The 16,851-nt window shown below is 36.4% G+C and overlaps 1 protein-coding gene and 1 pseudogene across 2 annotated transcripts in view; one reads left to right on the top strand and one right to left on the bottom strand.

Annotated features, from left to right (window-relative positions):
* Nucleotides 1-16,851, top strand: part of HOOK1 (hook microtubule tethering protein 1) — a 70,080-nt gene that overhangs the window by 12,307 nt on the left and 40,922 nt on the right. Inside the window, exons 3-8 of one of the 2 annotated variants that reach the window (XM_030913462.1) lie at nucleotides 1,915-1,987; nucleotides 7,001-7,051; nucleotides 8,252-8,384; nucleotides 10,806-10,873; nucleotides 12,292-12,354; nucleotides 15,740-15,823. In XM_030913462.1, coding sequence (XP_030769322.1) covers nucleotides 1,915-1,987; nucleotides 7,001-7,051; nucleotides 8,252-8,384; nucleotides 10,806-10,873; nucleotides 12,292-12,354; nucleotides 15,740-15,823 — 472 coding nt within the window. The remainder of the gene's footprint in view (nucleotides 1-1,914; nucleotides 1,988-7,000; nucleotides 7,052-8,251; nucleotides 8,385-10,805; nucleotides 10,874-12,291; nucleotides 12,355-15,739; nucleotides 15,824-16,851) is intronic. The other variant, XM_030913464.1, reaches the window with a different exon arrangement.
* Nucleotides 5,374-5,727, bottom strand: LOC104664289 (annotated as a pseudogene).

Raw genomic sequence — 16,851 nt, 5'->3', positions numbered from 1 at the left:
CAAGCGATTCTCCTGCCTCAGCCTCCCGAGTAGCTGGGATTACAGGCATGTGCCACCATGACCAGCTAATTTTTTTGTGTTTCGGTAGAGACCAGGTTTCTCCGTGTTGGTAAGGCTGGTCTCAAGCTCCTGACCTCAGGTCATCTGCCCGCCTCAGCCTCCCAAAGTGCTGGGATTACAGGTGTGAGCCACTGCGCCCAGCCCAAGATTTTTTTTTTAAAGGAATTGGCTCATGTGATTATGGAGGATGACAAGTCTAAACTCCGCAGAGTAGCCCAGCAGGCTAGAGACTCAAAGAGGAGCAGCTGGAGTTGGAAGGCCATCTACTGACACAATTTGCTCTTTCTTTGGGGGAGGTCAGCCTTTTTCTTAAGGTCTTCAACTGATTGGATGAGACCCATCTACATTATGGAGGGTAGTTTGCTTTATTCAAAGTCTACTGATTTAAATGTTAATATCATCTAGAAAATACCTTCCCAGCAACATCCAGATGGTTTTTTACCAAGTATCTGGTCACTGTGGCATAGCCAAGTTGACTCATAACTAATATTAAACATCACAACTGGCATAACTCTTTTGGTTAGGACTTTTTATTACTTAATCTGATATAAAAACAAAGTGAATTGAACAGTTTTGACTCATTAACTCAATTCATTCAGTCATTTCAAGTAAATACCTTGTTATCAGTATAGTATTTACATATTTAAATTGTTTTGGTAATTTCCACCTTAGCGTCTGGGAAAAGTTGAGCACAATTAACATTAATCTGCTCAAAAGAAAATGGTTATGTACAATTATTATGTGTTGATTATAAATAAAAAGTAAAATGATTACAAATTCCAAATAAATGAATTGAAAATAGTGAAGCCATTTTTTTGGTTATCATAGCCAGAGGAGTTATCTTTTGCTTTTAGAACATATGAGCAGAAAGATTTCAGTTTTGCATTCTTAAATTCAAATTACAACCTTGGAAAAGAAGCTCTTTAATTTTTCCCCATTTTAGTTGGCATACCTGTAAAATAAGAATTTAGATGAGACCTTTAAGACCTCTTCCAGTGCTAACATTCTGTGATTTTGAAGTTGTTTTACCCTTAGAACATTTATCACATTCTCCTTTGAGTGTAGTTATTTGTGCTTTTTACTTTTCTCCTTTAATAATTACTTCTCTAAGGTCAAAATGGTAAATTATCTTCATATTAATCTCAATTCCTTACTCAGAGAAAGCGTCCAGATATTTGTTTAGAATATAGTCTGTTAATGTAGTTCACTATATATAGTTAAATGTTGTTCTTCAAAACCTTATTAAATACATAAAAATTTAGTATAGCAATTCTTTGTCTTGGCCATCAGTATCAATTTGGGACTTTGCTTTTCATTAAAACTAAACTTGTCTTTGTAGACTTCTCATTTAAACTCATTCTGCTTAATTCTACTCAATTGAATAGATTAATTTTGGGCTTTGCCATGGGTTTTTAATAGTATCACCCAGGGCAAATTACTTAGACTCTCTCGTCCTCAATTCCCTAAATAGTAAGACTGGAAATAATAATGGAGTATTTGCCAAGTTGCCATCATATTTAAATGAAATAACTTGGACCAACATCAAGCACAGTGCTTGATACAGAGTAGACACTCATTAAAATGTTGGTTTTTCACCTCTTCAGGGTTGAGACTTTTGCATCTTCCTGGTAGCAGGGCACCTAGTATTAAATATTTAGTAAATGTTTATTAAATTGAAGGGGCAAATGACTTAAATAACTTAATATGATAAATTATTACTATATAAGTAATATTCAGTATTGTTATTAAGGATAGGCTTTAAGACATAAAGTAACTTTCTCTGTTGTCTCTATTTAATTTTTTTGTGTAATAAAAGCATTTTCATCTTTAGTATTTTTGTTATTGTTGTTTCAGTGATGCAGCTTGGTTTAATGAATCTTGGTTAAGCCGAATTAAAGAGGATGTTGGGGACAACTGGAGAATAAAGGTATGCAGAACAAATGGGAGAAGCACTTGATCCAAACGGTGGTCCTAAAATTAGCACTAAGCTAACCAAATATTTTTTTCAAATTAACTTCTAGTGCTTTTTATTGTGTACAGTTTGAGTTTTAACACATGCATTCTCTCATGTAACTACCATCATAATTAAATAGAAAATAGTCCTATTAACTCAAAATATGCACTTTGGGCCCATTCTTTATTAATCCTTACCCCCAGCCTTGCCCTAGGTAGCTATAGATCTCTTTTATGTCACTTTGGAGTTCATTTCTGGAATTCTGTATAAATTGAATCATAAAATGTTTACCTTTTTATCTAACTTCATTCACTCAGTATAATTTTTGAGTCTCATTCATGTTGCCTGCATTAGTAGTTATTTCTCTTTTTTGCTGAGTAGTATTTAATTAAACTGATATTTTGTGGTTTGTTTAGCTATTCACTTGTTGATGGATGTTTGAATTTTTATCATTTTTGACTATTGTGAATACAACAGCTACAAATATTCATATATGAATCTTCAGATAGATACATATTTAATTGCTCTTGGGTGAATTTCTGGGTGGAATTGCTAAGTTGTGTAAGTATGTGGTTAACCTTATAGGAAACTGCTGAACTGATTTTCTATTTTTAAGTCAGTTTAAGTAGGACATTTGTTTCATAGGATATATGATTTGTTGATACACAGTTCTTTTTTTTTTTTTTTTTGTGAGACGGAGTCTCGCCCTGTTGCCCAGGCTGGAGTGCAGTGGCCGGATCTCAGCTCACTGCAAGCTCCGCCTCCCGGGTTTACGCCATTCTCCGGCCTCAGCCTCCCGAGTAGCTGGGACTACAGGCGCCCGCCACCATGCCCGGCTAGTTTTTTGTATTTTTTTAGTAGAGACGGGATTTCACGGTGTTAGCCAGGATGGTCTCGATCTCCTGACCTCGTGGTCCGCCCGTCTCGGCCTCCCAAAGTGCTGGGATTACAGGCTTGAGCCACTGCGCCCGGCCGATACACAGTTCTTAACTGAATTACTGTGCTAATAATATGCTAATAACTGATCTTTAATGATGTTTCCTTTTCTTTTTCTGCTATTGGTTATTTGTGTCTTTTGAATGTATTTTCCTTGATAAGTCTGGGTAGATGTTTTTCAGTTTTACTTATTTATTTTCTAAAGGATTAGCTTATGTTTTCTATTCCATTGATTTTTCTCTCTGATTTTTATTATTTCCTTTCTCTCACTTAATCTGTTCTTTTTCTTGCTTCTTAAGATGGAAACTTAAATAATCAACTTTAAATCCTTTTTTCCCCTAGTATTAAGCAGCATCTTAGCCATATCTCACATATTTTGACAGACTGTTATTTTGTTTTCATTCAATTCAAAATATTTGGTAATTTCCCTTGTGTTTTCTCCTTTGACCTATGAGTAAATTAGAAGTAGGTATTCAAATTCAAAATATTTGAGGATTTTCTAGTTGCCTTTCTTTTTTTTTTTTTTTTTTTTTTTTTTTTGAGAGGGAGTCTCGCTCTGTCGCCCAGGCTGGAGTGCAGTGGCCGGATCTCAGCTCACTGCAAGCTCCGCCTCCCGGGTTTACGCCATTCTCCTGCCTCAGCCTCCGAGTAGCTGGGACTACAGGCGCCCGCCACCTCGCCCGGCTAGTTTTTTTTTTTTTTTTTTTTTTTGTATTTTTTAGTAGAGACGGGGTTTCACCGTATTAGCCAGGATGGTCTCGATCTCCTGACCTCGTGATCCGCCCGTCTCGGCCTCCCAAAGTGCTGGGATTACAGGCTTGAGCCACCACGCCCGGCCGCCTTTCTTTTATTTATTGGTTTCTAATAGATCTGAGAACATGCTCTTTATTGAGAAGTTATTTTATATTTATTGAGTCTTATTTTATGACTGAACTTATGGTCTGTCTTGGTGAATGTTCCATGTGTATATGAAAACAGCATGCATTCTACAGTTGTTATAGAATTTGTCAAGTTTATTGATAGTGGTATTTTTCACATCTTTATTGATATTTTCTCTTATTATCCTATATGTTTGGTATGGTATAGACTCTGAAGAGGGCCCTTAAATCTCTAGTGATGATTTCGATTTTGTTGATTTCTCCTTTGCATTTTTTTGTTTTTTACTTCATGTATTTTGAATTTTTGTTATTAAGTTTATTACACACTATATTTCTTATGTGTTCTTGAATGAATTCACTTATTATTAAATACTTTTCTTTATCCCTGGTAATATTCTTTTATTTGAAATCAAATTTGTCTAATACTAATGTAGCCACTACAGATTTTTTATGATTGTATTTTTCATTAGTATTTCTTTTTCCATTCCTTTAATCTGCCTATGTCTTTTTATTGAAAGTGTTTCACGTGGACACCTAATAGTTGGGTCTTATGATTTTATCCAGTTTGACAATCTCTATTTGATTCTTTATTGTAAAAAACTTATTTCTTATGTTCATGTTTTTGTTCAAATCCTTGAACATCTTTAAACTAGAAGTTTTAACATTGTCTCTCAATTCTTTTATCTTTCATTTCTGAACCCATGTGTATTGACTGAGTTTTCTCTTAATTTTGGTCCCCATTTTTCTGCTTTCTGTGTAGTAATTTTTTAATTTTATGCAAGATATTATGAATTTTATTACTGAGTGCTGATTTTTTTTTTCAGTTGGAATCATTTTTAATATTTAAATACAAAAAGTGAGCACTGACTTCTATTGTTTTAAACACACGCACAGGTCTAACAACCAAACTGTGCAGGGGAAATGAACTCCTGATCTGTCTTCCACAGTCCCCATTCTGTGGCTGAAGCTGCAGCCAGCCTCCCTCCTCTCGTGCATAGGGATTCATAGTGGCCACTTTACACTACAGGTGTAATGCATTTTGTCTTTCACATTGCATGCATATCCCTCCCCAACAGCTCCATTCTTTAAAAAAAAAAAAATTAAAAAATAAAAAAGGCAATCGTTAATGGTCAGGGGCAAATCCCTCCCACTGTCATCGGTTCCTACCCACAAGGGGAAGGTGACATCTTCCAGTTAGGAGCAATTTGGTGAAAGGAGTGGGGTGGCCAGAGCAGGAATAGCCGTCTGCATGGCTGCACTCTGGTATCAGAGTGAAGATAGAAGTAAGGATAGTGTGGAGGGCACAGTTGCAAGTTGAGTCTTTCCATGAGACAGTGTGGGGAGAATTCTCCCCACCAGGTTTAGATAGATCAGTGTGCCAAAGTTAAAAAAAAAATCCAAATAATCAGCAGTTCAAACACTTGAATTTCAAACTTATCCCACTGGGACAGCTCAAACAGCAGTAACAATCTAGATCTTTCCAGGAAGTGAGGGTAGAGCCCCTGGCTTTCCTCCTGAGAGCCCTGTGTTAGGTCCTAGAAGTATCTACTGCTGCTGCAGTTGCTGCTGTTGCTCCATTTGCAACTTCTCAGTCTCAAAGACAATGGGAAGAACCAGGATCATAAAGGAAGTGGTCCCAATCCACGAGGCTGCCCTGGAAAATCTGTACATTTTTTGAGCCACAAAGAGGGAAAGATCAAAAGTGGCTCCGACCGCGGACCGGGCCCTCTCTGGAAACATCTCTGTCAGGCCCCATAGTCTCTCTGACAGGGTCTCAACTAGCTCCTCATGGTCGTCCTCCTCCAGCTCCTCCTCAGGCTTCTCCGCGTCGCCTTTCGGGAGCAATTCGTCCGGGGACTGGGGTTCCCCGGCACCGGCAGCAGCAACGGCGGCAGCCATGACTGAGTGCTGATTTTTGAAGTTTTGTTTTGTTTTTCCAAGACAGAGTTTCGCTCTTATGCCCAGACTGGAGTGAAGTGGTGCAATCTTGGCTCACTGCAACTTCCGCCCCCCAGGTTCAAGTGATTCTCCTGCCTCAGCCTCCCAAATAGCTGGGATTACAGGTGCCCGCCACCACACCTGGCTAATGTTTGTATTTTTAGTAGAGATAGCATTTTGCCATGTTGGCCAGGCTGCTCTTGAACTCCTGACCTCAGGCGATCCACCCACCTGGCCTCCCAATTAAGTATATTCTTTTGAGGAGTGTTGAATTTTGTTCTTGCAAGCAGCTAAGGTACTTGGCATCGGTTTGATCCTTGAAAGGCCTATTTTTGCCTGTGGTGGGGGCCAGAGCTAAAGTTATTCTTTCCTTTAGGACTAAGTTAGACCCATTACTAAACTGTGACCTTTTTGGCGTCTTTAGTGAATGCTTTGTGCATGTAGCATGGTGTCTTCATTCCAGCTAGTGAGAATTTCAAAAATCTTTTGGCCTATGCAGTCTTTGGGAATGTTCAGTTTATAGTTCCCTGGATTGTTATTTCTTTGGAAAGAACATTGAGTTTCACCCATCCACATGCAAACTGGTATTTAGCCAAAGAGTCAAAGGAACCATTTTACACAAATCTCCAGAGCTCGCTCTTTCCATAGCTCCCATCTTTTCATCTGTCTGCCCTGCAAATTCAAACTGCCCAGGCCTTCCAGAACTTCTGATGTCTGTCTTTTCAGTCAGTGAGAACAGCAGGCTTGGTTTGGTTTCCACTTCCCTACGCTGTAGTCTGAAAATTGCCTCAGGACAGCTTGTACTAGTGTAGGGCTCATTTTCTGTTTGTTTTCGTTCTTTCAGAAAGCAGAGTTCTGTACTACTTGTGCTCTAAAGCTTGAAAACAATTGTTTAATGTATTTTGTCTTGTTTTCTAATTATTAGTGACAGGAGAGAAAATCAAAACCCAGTTAACTTGCTCATGACCGGAGGTGGACATGCCCATATATAAATTTTTAAAGTTGTCCCTTGGGTTCATTGTGCCGCACTTTAAATAGAATCACCCTACTTAACTAAACACTGATTAAATCTCTGATGGTTAAAAAGCATCGTGTGTTTGTATTTACAGAACTCTATTATAATGTTTTTGTTGTCCTTTTTAATTAGGGGAGAATTTTTATTGTCTTTCATGCTGGCATAACTTTTCTTTCATTATTAATCTGAAATAAGAATCTCTTATTTTTTTCACGTTAGGCCAGTAATTTAAAGAAGGTTCTTCAAGGAATTATGAGTTATTATCATGAGGTATGAAAAACATCTGACTTTGTTTAAATGCAAAATGCTATATGAAAATTACTTTAAGACTGAAAAATCACTTGTTTTTTTTGCTTATAATATTTTACTGGAATGTAAGTCATAATTGGAGCATGTTTTATTGCCATTTTTATGGAATACTCATTTGTGAAAATGAACAAGTTTAAGCTTAGATATATTGATTTGTAAGATAACATTGCTTAGGTATTGATACTCCCCAAATTGATTATTTTCAAGTAGAATTACCTTCATCTTTAATATAATTTGATTTTGTGCAATACTATAAAGTAGACTTTAATTGAAGTAATTTTCTATTTAAAGCATTATTTTGACATTTCTTCCTAGTGTAAACAATAGCAAAGACATCACTGAGATTATGCTCATACAAGTAAGTTGGAAAAAATGCAAAATGAAAGTAGTATTATAAAGTCACTTTAGATAGTACATTAGTAAAACAGTTTGTTTTTTTCTTATTCAGCATCATAACAAGTTCTCTAGTAGGGTGTTTGATATGAGTTTATTGCTTAATGATGGGCAGCTTTTGAATGACTTTTCCATTGAAGAATTTTTGTTTCTATTTTTTAAAGTTGTCACACAATTAAATTTGTAATTTCTCCCAAAAATGTTTAATACTCTCTAAAAATTTTCAATTTACTGAATACCTAAAACTAATTTTGAAACTTTTTTAATGCCAAGAACCATTTTAATCAGGTAAAAAATAAGAAAAAGAAAGATAAGACCAGGAAAAAAAATTAATCCACTAGATTTGTTGTTCATTTGTAAAAGTGCAGTGGTTTACATTGTGTTTCTCTGTTAATTGATTATATATGAAAATATTATGAATATTCTTTGGCTTAACATAAGCTTGTTATTTAATGGACAGGAATAAGTTTTGTCATAGTAGACTAGGCCAAGTGCTTCTTAAATTAAATTCTTCTCTCTGACAGTGGAATCAAAGGATATTCGATGTGAAACCAAAAGGGAATATAGTGCTTTTGGTTGGTTACTCAGAATTTTGGGATGTTGCCTGAACATTGCTACCTGGTTTTAATCAATAATTATTGATTTGTCATTTGTTATTTTATCTTAGTTGTTTCATGAATCTGTAATTTTTCATTGTAACAGTATTAAATGTAGCAAATTATATGCAGCCGACATAAATGAGTGATCTAATTTATTTTAATATTGTAGTTTTTGGGGCAGCAGATTTCAGAAGCACTTATCCCTAATTTAAACCAAATAACCGAATGTTCAGATCCAGTGGAGCTTGGGAGGTTGCTCCAACTTATTTTAGGTTGTGCGATCAACTGTGAAAAGAAGCAAGGTAAGTGAATTTCAATTATTTGAGGATTTCTACTTTCTAGAAACAATCTACATTACTATACAAGCTAGCTAAAATGTACTATTAAAACTTGGCAGAAAGCACTCTGAAATGTAAACCAGAAGATCTGAATTCTAGCCCAACTCTGTCATTGAAAAGTGGCATACCTTGAGTGTCCTATTTGTACCTGGATTCTGATATTCATATTCAGTGGCTAAATTAAATGTATTTTAGTTTAATTAGTTTAATATATATCCAGTAAATAAGATTTAGTGGATATTCAATAAAAATTGTACTTATTCATTTGCTACATTGTGTCTATTTTACATGTAAGAACTTTATGTGGATTCAGTTTTCATAAACATTCAGCTACTAATTTGTAATTCAGGTTTCTTCAGATAACAGTCTGCTCTTTTCAGAAGCATATCTGTCCAATATATCCTCCAGATAAGTAGTCTAATGATATAAATGGAATTGATGCATTATATTGGTATATCCAAACACAGTGATCCATATTTTGCTGAGTACAAAAGGATCATATTTGGTTGCATGTAATGCTGAATGATGAACTGAACAGGCCCAGACCTCCTTCCCTTGAGGGCTTTCATCTGTTTGGGTGGTGAGACCTTTGATGCTGCTGTTGTATTGCATGATTCATCCAAACTTGTTCTTAGTACACTACCTTTATGAAAGAATAATGTTGAGTGCTTAAGTTTGCAAACTGCAAAATACTTCAAGCCAGGGCCTTGGAAAACATTCAACATTGTCTAATGAAGAAAGGATAGAAGTTGTGATAAATTTACTAACAAACTCCGAAAGGAGAAAAATAAAACAAAATACATGAAATTAATTGTAGTTTATCAATTATAAAAGGACAGTGACTAGGTGTCAGAGAATTTTTATATTAGTCCATCTCTACTACTTACTAGAAGTTTTTTTCTAGGACAAGCCAGCACTTCTCTGTAGGCTTTTATTTCTCGCTTATGAATAATGTTAAAGATCTGTATATTGGGTTTTTCATAAAAGCAGGTACGTTAGCTCATGGAAGGTTAAAACTTCTCTAAATATTTAATCGCAAATTGACAAGTAGTAATTTATTTATAAATCTAGTTATTTTTTGTTGTAATTGTGATTCTTTTTATTTTTTCATTGATTAATGCTTTGTTAATATTTTAATTGCTGGTTATTTGTAACTTATTTTTGCTTAATTAATCTTACCAAGTTTGTAAGTTTTATTAGTCTTTTTCAAAGGGCCAACTTTTGGCTTTGATTCTATTTTGTTGTTGTTGTTGTTTTTTTTTTTGAGACGGAGTCTGGCTCTGTCGCCCAGGCTGGAGTGCAGTGGCACGATCTTGGCTCACTGCAAGCTCCGCCTCCCAGATTCACGCCATTCTCCTGCCTCAGCCTCCAGAGTAGCTGGGACTACAGGCACCCGCCACCGCGCCCGGCTAATTTTTTGTATTTTTAGTAGAGACAGGGTTTCACCGTGGTCTCAATCTCCTGACCTTGTGATCCGCCCACCTTGGCCTCCTAAAGTGCTGGGATTACAGGCGTGAGCCACCGCGCCCTGCCCTTATTTTGTTTTTACTACTTAATTTTGTTGTCCTCTTTTATCTCATTCATTTGTCTTGTGAATTAATCAGCTGTTCCTATTTTAAGCTATAATTGACATTTTAAGTGGCACTTTTGCCTTAGAGTGATTATTTTGTTGTGTCCTACAAATTTTAATATTACATGTAGTATTTCCATAATTTACTTCTAAGCACTATTGAGCAATTTTGTCCCATTTAAAAAAGGAATTCGATTCCTAGATACATAACTTTTTAAAAGTTTTCACACTTTTGTACTTTGCCGTGTTAATTTATTTTTATTTTTAAATTTTTTTTTTTTGAGATGGAGTCTTGCTCATCGCCCAGGCTGGAGTGCAGTGGCGGGATCTCGGCTCACTGCAAGCTCCACCTCCCGGGTTCATGCCATTCTCCTGTCTCAGCCTCCCGAGTAGCTGGGACTACAGGCGCCTGCTACTGCGCCCGGCTAATTTTTTGTATTTTTAGCAGAGACGGGATTTCACCGTGTTAGCCAAGATGGTCTCGATCTCCTGACCCCGTGATCCACCCACCTCGGCCTCCCAAAGTGCTGGGATTACAGGCGTGAGCCACCGCGCCCGGCCGATTTTTGAAATGATTTTTGAAATGATTTCAAGGTACTAACTGCAACAATCTCAATCTTGAAAGAATGAACTCATTTGGTTAACAATACTCAGTTTATCTTGGTGAGGAAGGAAGACATATTGATAGGCAAATAACGTATTTACATGAAGGATTATCTGTGGGTAAATGAATTCTTATAGTCTGTTAATTTGATGGGTGAGGTACTACATGTAAAGGGTAGATTTTTTTCAGATTTGATTTTTTTAAATCATAGAACATATTCAAAATATAATGACACTGGAAGAGTCAGTTCAACATGTGGTCATGACTGCTATTCAAGAGGTAAGTTATATCATGTTCCTATGAGTATAAAAATCCTAAACCAAATTATATAAAACTTTTCATACTTTATGCTTTTCTTATAAACTTGCTCTTTGTTGTAGGCTTACTTACCCTTAGCTAGCGGGTCTTCCTTTTCTACCCACCAAAATATTTTAAAAGGCCTTTAAGCCCAATTTTAGTACCTTTACATTTTAAAAGCTGGTTAATAAATTAATATTGTCAAGTCTTTTTTAAATCAGTGGTCCTCAACCTTTCTGGCACCAGGGACCAGTTTTGTGGAAGACAAATTTTCCGTACAACCGGGGTGGCGGGCGGGGGGAAGGTTTTTGGATGAAACTATTCCACCTCAGATAATCAGGCGTTAGATTCACATAAGAAGTGTTCACAGTGGAGTTTTTGCTCCTATGAGAATCTAATGCTGCTGCTGATCTGACAGTGACAAGTCCAGGTAATAATGCTCTCTTGCCTGCGATCACCTCCTGTGCAGCCCAGTTTTTTTTTTTTTTTTTTTTTTTTTGAGATGGAGTCTCACTCTGTTGCTCTGTCGTCCAGGCCGGAGTACGGTGGCGTGTGATCTTGGCTCACTGCAAGTTCCGTCTCTGGGGTTCATGCCATTCTCCCGCCTCAGCCTCCCAAGTAGCTGGGACTACAGGTGCCCATCACCACGCTGGGCTAATTTTTTGTATTTTTAGTAGAGGCAGGGTTTCACCGTGTTAGCCAGGATGGTCTCTATCTCCTGACCTCGTGATCCACCCACCCTGGCCTCCCAAAGTGCTGGGATTACAGGTGTGAGCCACTGCACCCGGCCTGTGCAGCCCCTGGTACCAGTCCGTGGCCCGGGGGTTGGGGACCCTTCCTTTAAATAACTTCAACTAAGCAGGAAATGCAGGATAAACAGTCTGACCTGACAGGAGTTTTTCTTTTCTCTTTTTTTTCTGCCAGTTATGACAATCTTTCCTGAATTTTTCATTTATATATACCATATGCATTTTCAAAATGTTAGATCTGTGAGCAAATATGGTGGTACTTAGGTTTTAGAGCCAGGTAAGCTGGATTAAAGCTAGTCTAGTTATGTAAGTGGAGCCAGGAAGGATTCAGAATTAATTAATGTGATGCGGTATTGATCATCAGTAATATGTCTTTTAGAAATTGTATTGAAATTCTTCAGTACACAAGTATTTTGAATATATCTATGTATTTAAAGCACAGTTTACTTAGGTGTCCTCACTAATATGCTTGAATTTGTGTTATTAAGTTAAACCTCCAATAAAGTTTTTATCTGAATAGTGTTCTAAGAATCCTCAAATTAAGGCAAGGAAAAGCTAAATATAAATCATTTTACTATCCTTTCAAGAAAATATATTTTACTTCATAAACATCACATTGTTATACTTAATTTTATTATTTTAATTTCCAAGTTGATGAGTAAAGAAATATTGAGCTCTCCTCTGAATGATGCTGTTGGAGAATTGGAGCAACAGGTGAGTGTTTTAGTATGGAAGAAAAATGTTGAAAGCAATGTTAGGGTTTCTTTGCCAATTACTCTCATAAGGCTTACAAAAAGAGCATATACAAGAATATTTTCTTCAATGAAATTTAGTTGATTCTTCTGCAAGATCCCAATTGAATGGAAGTGGTGTTGGTCTCCAGAGGTTTTTGTGATCATGTTGAAAGAGTTGAGTGACATTGAACATTCTTTCTGACACTTGTAATGTAGTTTGGACCATGCTGTATGGTTACACAGTGAAACAGGACAATTAAAAACAAACTCTGCTAAGTTTTAATTTATCTAGTAATGTAATTTTTTTCACTGTTGCTCTCCTCTCACTTGATATTGAAGAAACAGCTCAAAGGTCCTGTATTCAAGGCTCCTTTCCTTCAGGACTGTTTTACAGGAGGAAAAGACACTCTTCTCCCATTTATAACCCAATATGGGTTATAGAAAAAAGGGTAAAAGGAAAGGCAAATGCATTGAGTACTTTTTCTGTTATATTTTTAGACACGTCTTCTTTTATGAGTGTCTCCAGTCATCCCAAGAAGTATTTCAAAAGAAAATGTTTAAAGAAATAATTTATTTAAATGTAAACATGCCATGTTTTTTTCTAAACTTTTTTTCTGTAATAAAACTAAACAATGCCTTCTCTAATACTTGTAAAAGTAATTTGCAGGGATTTACATAAAATTTACTTCTGTGGGACCATAGCCTTCAATGTTAATAAGGTCATGTAAATATAATTCACACAAAGACAACAAATTAAGACTCATTTATTATTATTATTATACTTCAAGTTCTGGGTTACACATGCAGAACATGAGATTTTATTACATAGGTATACACGTGTCATAGTGGTTTGCTGCACCCATCAACCCGTTACTTACATTAGGTATTTCTCCTAATGTTATCCCTCCCCTAACCCCCACCCCCAACAGGCCCTGGTGTGTGATGCTCCCCTCCTTGTGCCCATGTGTTCTTATTGTTGAACTCTCACTTATGAGTGAGAACATGTGGTGTTTGGTTTTCTGATCTTGCGATAGTTTGCTGAGAATGATGGTTTCCAGCTTCATCCATATCCCTGCAAAGGACAGGAACTCATCCTTTTTTATGGCTGCGTGGTATTCCATGGTGTGTATGTGCCACATTTTCTTAATCCAGTTTATCTTTGATGGACATTTGGGTTGGTTCCAAGTCTTTGCTATTGTGAATAGAGCCGCAATAAACATACATGTGCATGTATCTTTATCGTGGAATGATTTATAATCCTTTGGGGATATGCCCAGTAATGGGATTGCTGGGTCAAATGGTATTTCTAGTTCTAGGTCCTTGAGGAATCGCCACACTGTCTTCCAGAATTGTTGAACTAATTTACACTCCCAACAAAAGTGTAAAAGCGTTCCTATTTTTCCATAACCTCTCCAGCATCTGTTATTTCCTGACTTGTTAATGATCGCCATTCTAACTGGTGTGAGGTGGTATCTCATTGTGGTTTTGACTTGCATTTCTCTAGTGACCTGTGATGATGAGCATTTTTTCATATGTCTGTTGGCTGTATAAATGTCATCTTTTGAGAAGTGTCTGTTCATATCCTTTGCACATTTTTTGTTGGAGTTGTTTGCTTTTTTCTTGTAAACTTGTTTAAGTTCTTTGTAGATTCTGGATATTAGCCCTTTGTCAGATGGATAGATTGCAAAAATGTTCTCCCATTCTGTAGGTTGCCTGTTCACTCTGATGATAGTTTCTTTGGCTGTGCAGAAGCTCGTTAGTTTAATTACATCCTATTTGTCAATTTTGGCTTTTGTTGCCATTGCTTTTGGGTTTTAGACAGGAAGTTCTTGCCCATACCTATGTCCTGAATGGCATTGCCCAGGTTTTCTTCTAGGACTTTTATGGTCCTACGTCTTACCTTTAAGTCTTTGATCCATCTTGAGTTGATTTTTGTATAAGATGTAAGGAAGGGGTCCAGTTTCAGTTTTCTGCATATGGCTAGCCAGTTTTCCCAACACCATTTATTAAATAGGGAATCTTTTCCCTATTGCTTGTGTGTGTCAGGTTTATCAAAGATCAGATGGTGGTAGATGTGTGGTGTTATTTCTGAGGCCTCTGTTCTGTTCCATTGTTCTATATATCTGTTTTGGTACCAGTACCATGTTGTTTCTGTTACTGTAGCCTCGTAGTAAAATTTGAAGTCAGGTAACGTGATGCCTCCTGCTTTGTTCTTCTTGCCCACAATTGTCTTGGCTACGTGGGCTCTTTTTGATTCCATATGAAGTTTAAAGTAGTTGTTTCCAGTTCCATGAAGAAAGTCAGTGGTAGCTTGATGGGGATAGCATTGAATCTATAAATTACTTTGGGCAGTAAGGCCATTTTCATGGTATTGATTCTTCCTATCCATGAGCATGGAATGTTTTTCCATTTATTTGTGTCCTCTCTTATTTCCTTGACCAGTGGTTTGTAGTTATCCTTGAAGAGGTTCTTCACATCCCTTGTAAGTTGTATTCCTAGTATTTTATTCTCTTATTAGCAATTGTGAATTGGAGTTCACTCATGATTTGGCTCTCTGTCTGTTATTGGTGTATAGGAATGCTTGTGATTTTTGCACATTGATTTTGTATCCTGAGACTTTGCTGAAGTTGCTTATCAGCTTAAGGAGATTTTGGGCTGGTATGATGGGGTTTTCTAAATATACAATCATGCAAACAGGGACAATTTGACTTCCTCTCTTCCTATTTGAATACCCTTTATTGCTTTCTCTTGCCTGATTGCCCTGGCCAGAACTTCCAATACTATGATGAATAGGAGTGGTGAGAGAGGGTATCTTTGTCTTGTGCCAGTTTTCAAAGGGAATGCTTGCAGGTTTTGCTCATTCAGTATGATATTGGCTGTGGGTTTGTCATAAATAGCTCTTAATGTTTAGATACATTCCACTGATACCTAGTTTTTTGAGAGTTTTTAGCATGAAAGGCTGTTGAATTTTGTTAAAGGACTTTTCTGCATCTATTGAGATAATCATGTGGTTTTTGTCATTGATTCTGTTTATGTGATGGATTATGTTTATTGATTTGTGTATGTTGAACCAGCCTTGCACCCCAGGGATGAAGCCGACTTGGTCATGGTGGATGAGCTTTTTGATGTGCTGCTGGATACGATTTGCCAGTATTTTGTTGAGGATTTTCACATCAATGTTCATCAGGGACATTGGTCTAAAATTCTCTTTTTTTGTTGTAAGACTCATTTGTTAATAGGTAAATATAAAAAATAATTTCCCATATCAGTGTATATGTGTGTTGTGAGAAGAGTATATTTTTTCTATTTTTCTATATTTGTGTCAAAACACCATTTACTAAGATTTAGGACATTTTGTATTTCAGCTTAAAAAAGCCTTGGAAGAACTTCAGGAAGCACTAGCAGAAAAAGAAGAACTGAGGCAAAGATGTGAAGAATTGGATATGCAGGTACGGGAAAAAACCCTGAAGTGAGAAAAACTTCCTCTTTAAGTTTACAGAAGTTTTTTATTGTAATTAATTAGTTGGCACTATGTTTTATAGATTAGGTTTCACTTCATGGAGGGAACATTAAAAGGATTTCTTATAGGCTTGAATATTCAAGCATGAATTTCATAAATACTTTTCTCTGATAGTTGAAATTTGCTGGCTTAACTTTCTTTGAGAAAATCACTCTACTAATTGTAGAATTTCAACTGTTTAGATAAGGACTCCATTTTCATTTTTGTAAAATGGGAAAATTAAAGTTTCTACTTCATATTGTATATGTGAATATTAAATAGAGGTAATTTATTAAAGTATTAAGTGGTGCCTGACACTTCCCCCACCAATACATTAAAGTATATGTTCATATATATGTATGTAGTCACTTACGGCAAGTTTTTGCTAACATGTATGTATATATGAACATGTGTGGTTATAATCTTATATGCACATGTATGTTAAAATGAACTTGGCATGAGCAAGAATAGTTAATGGTTAAGAGGTTAGATTGTCAAACCAGACTACCTACATTCAGTACCTGGTTATATTACTAGCTGGTTATGTGCTCCAGGCACATTACTTAATTATTCTGTACTTCAGTTTTTTCTTTTGAGAAATGAAGTGATGATAGCATATATCTCCCAGAGTCGTCCTGAGGGTTAAATGAGTTCATATATATAGCACTTAGAGCCTGGCATGGAAGTGCTATGTATATTGTTTGCATATGATGTTACTGTTACATCAAAATACAAATGTGCATATTATGCAATAAGTCTAGAAAAAGGTGTACAGAAGGTTAAGTGTACCTTCATAATATGCTGTATGTAAATGGCATTTTTTTGTTTAAATAATGAGCTAAATTTGTAGTTGATTCTCTGAAAAGTGTAAGGGCAAGGAGCAAAGGTGTAGTAGTAGTATCCTTGCTAGAGGAAGTAAATATCTAAAATGACAGGGCTGGATAATGCTTCTAACCCTCAAGCATTTGCAAATAAGGA

Source organism: Rhinopithecus roxellana, chromosome 12 (genome assembly GCF_007565055.1).
Source record: "Rhinopithecus roxellana isolate Shanxi Qingling chromosome 12, ASM756505v1, whole genome shotgun sequence".
Taxonomy (NCBI): Eukaryota; Metazoa; Chordata; class Mammalia; order Primates; family Cercopithecidae; genus Rhinopithecus; species Rhinopithecus roxellana.
This window is presented reverse-complemented; position numbering and strand designations above follow the sequence as displayed.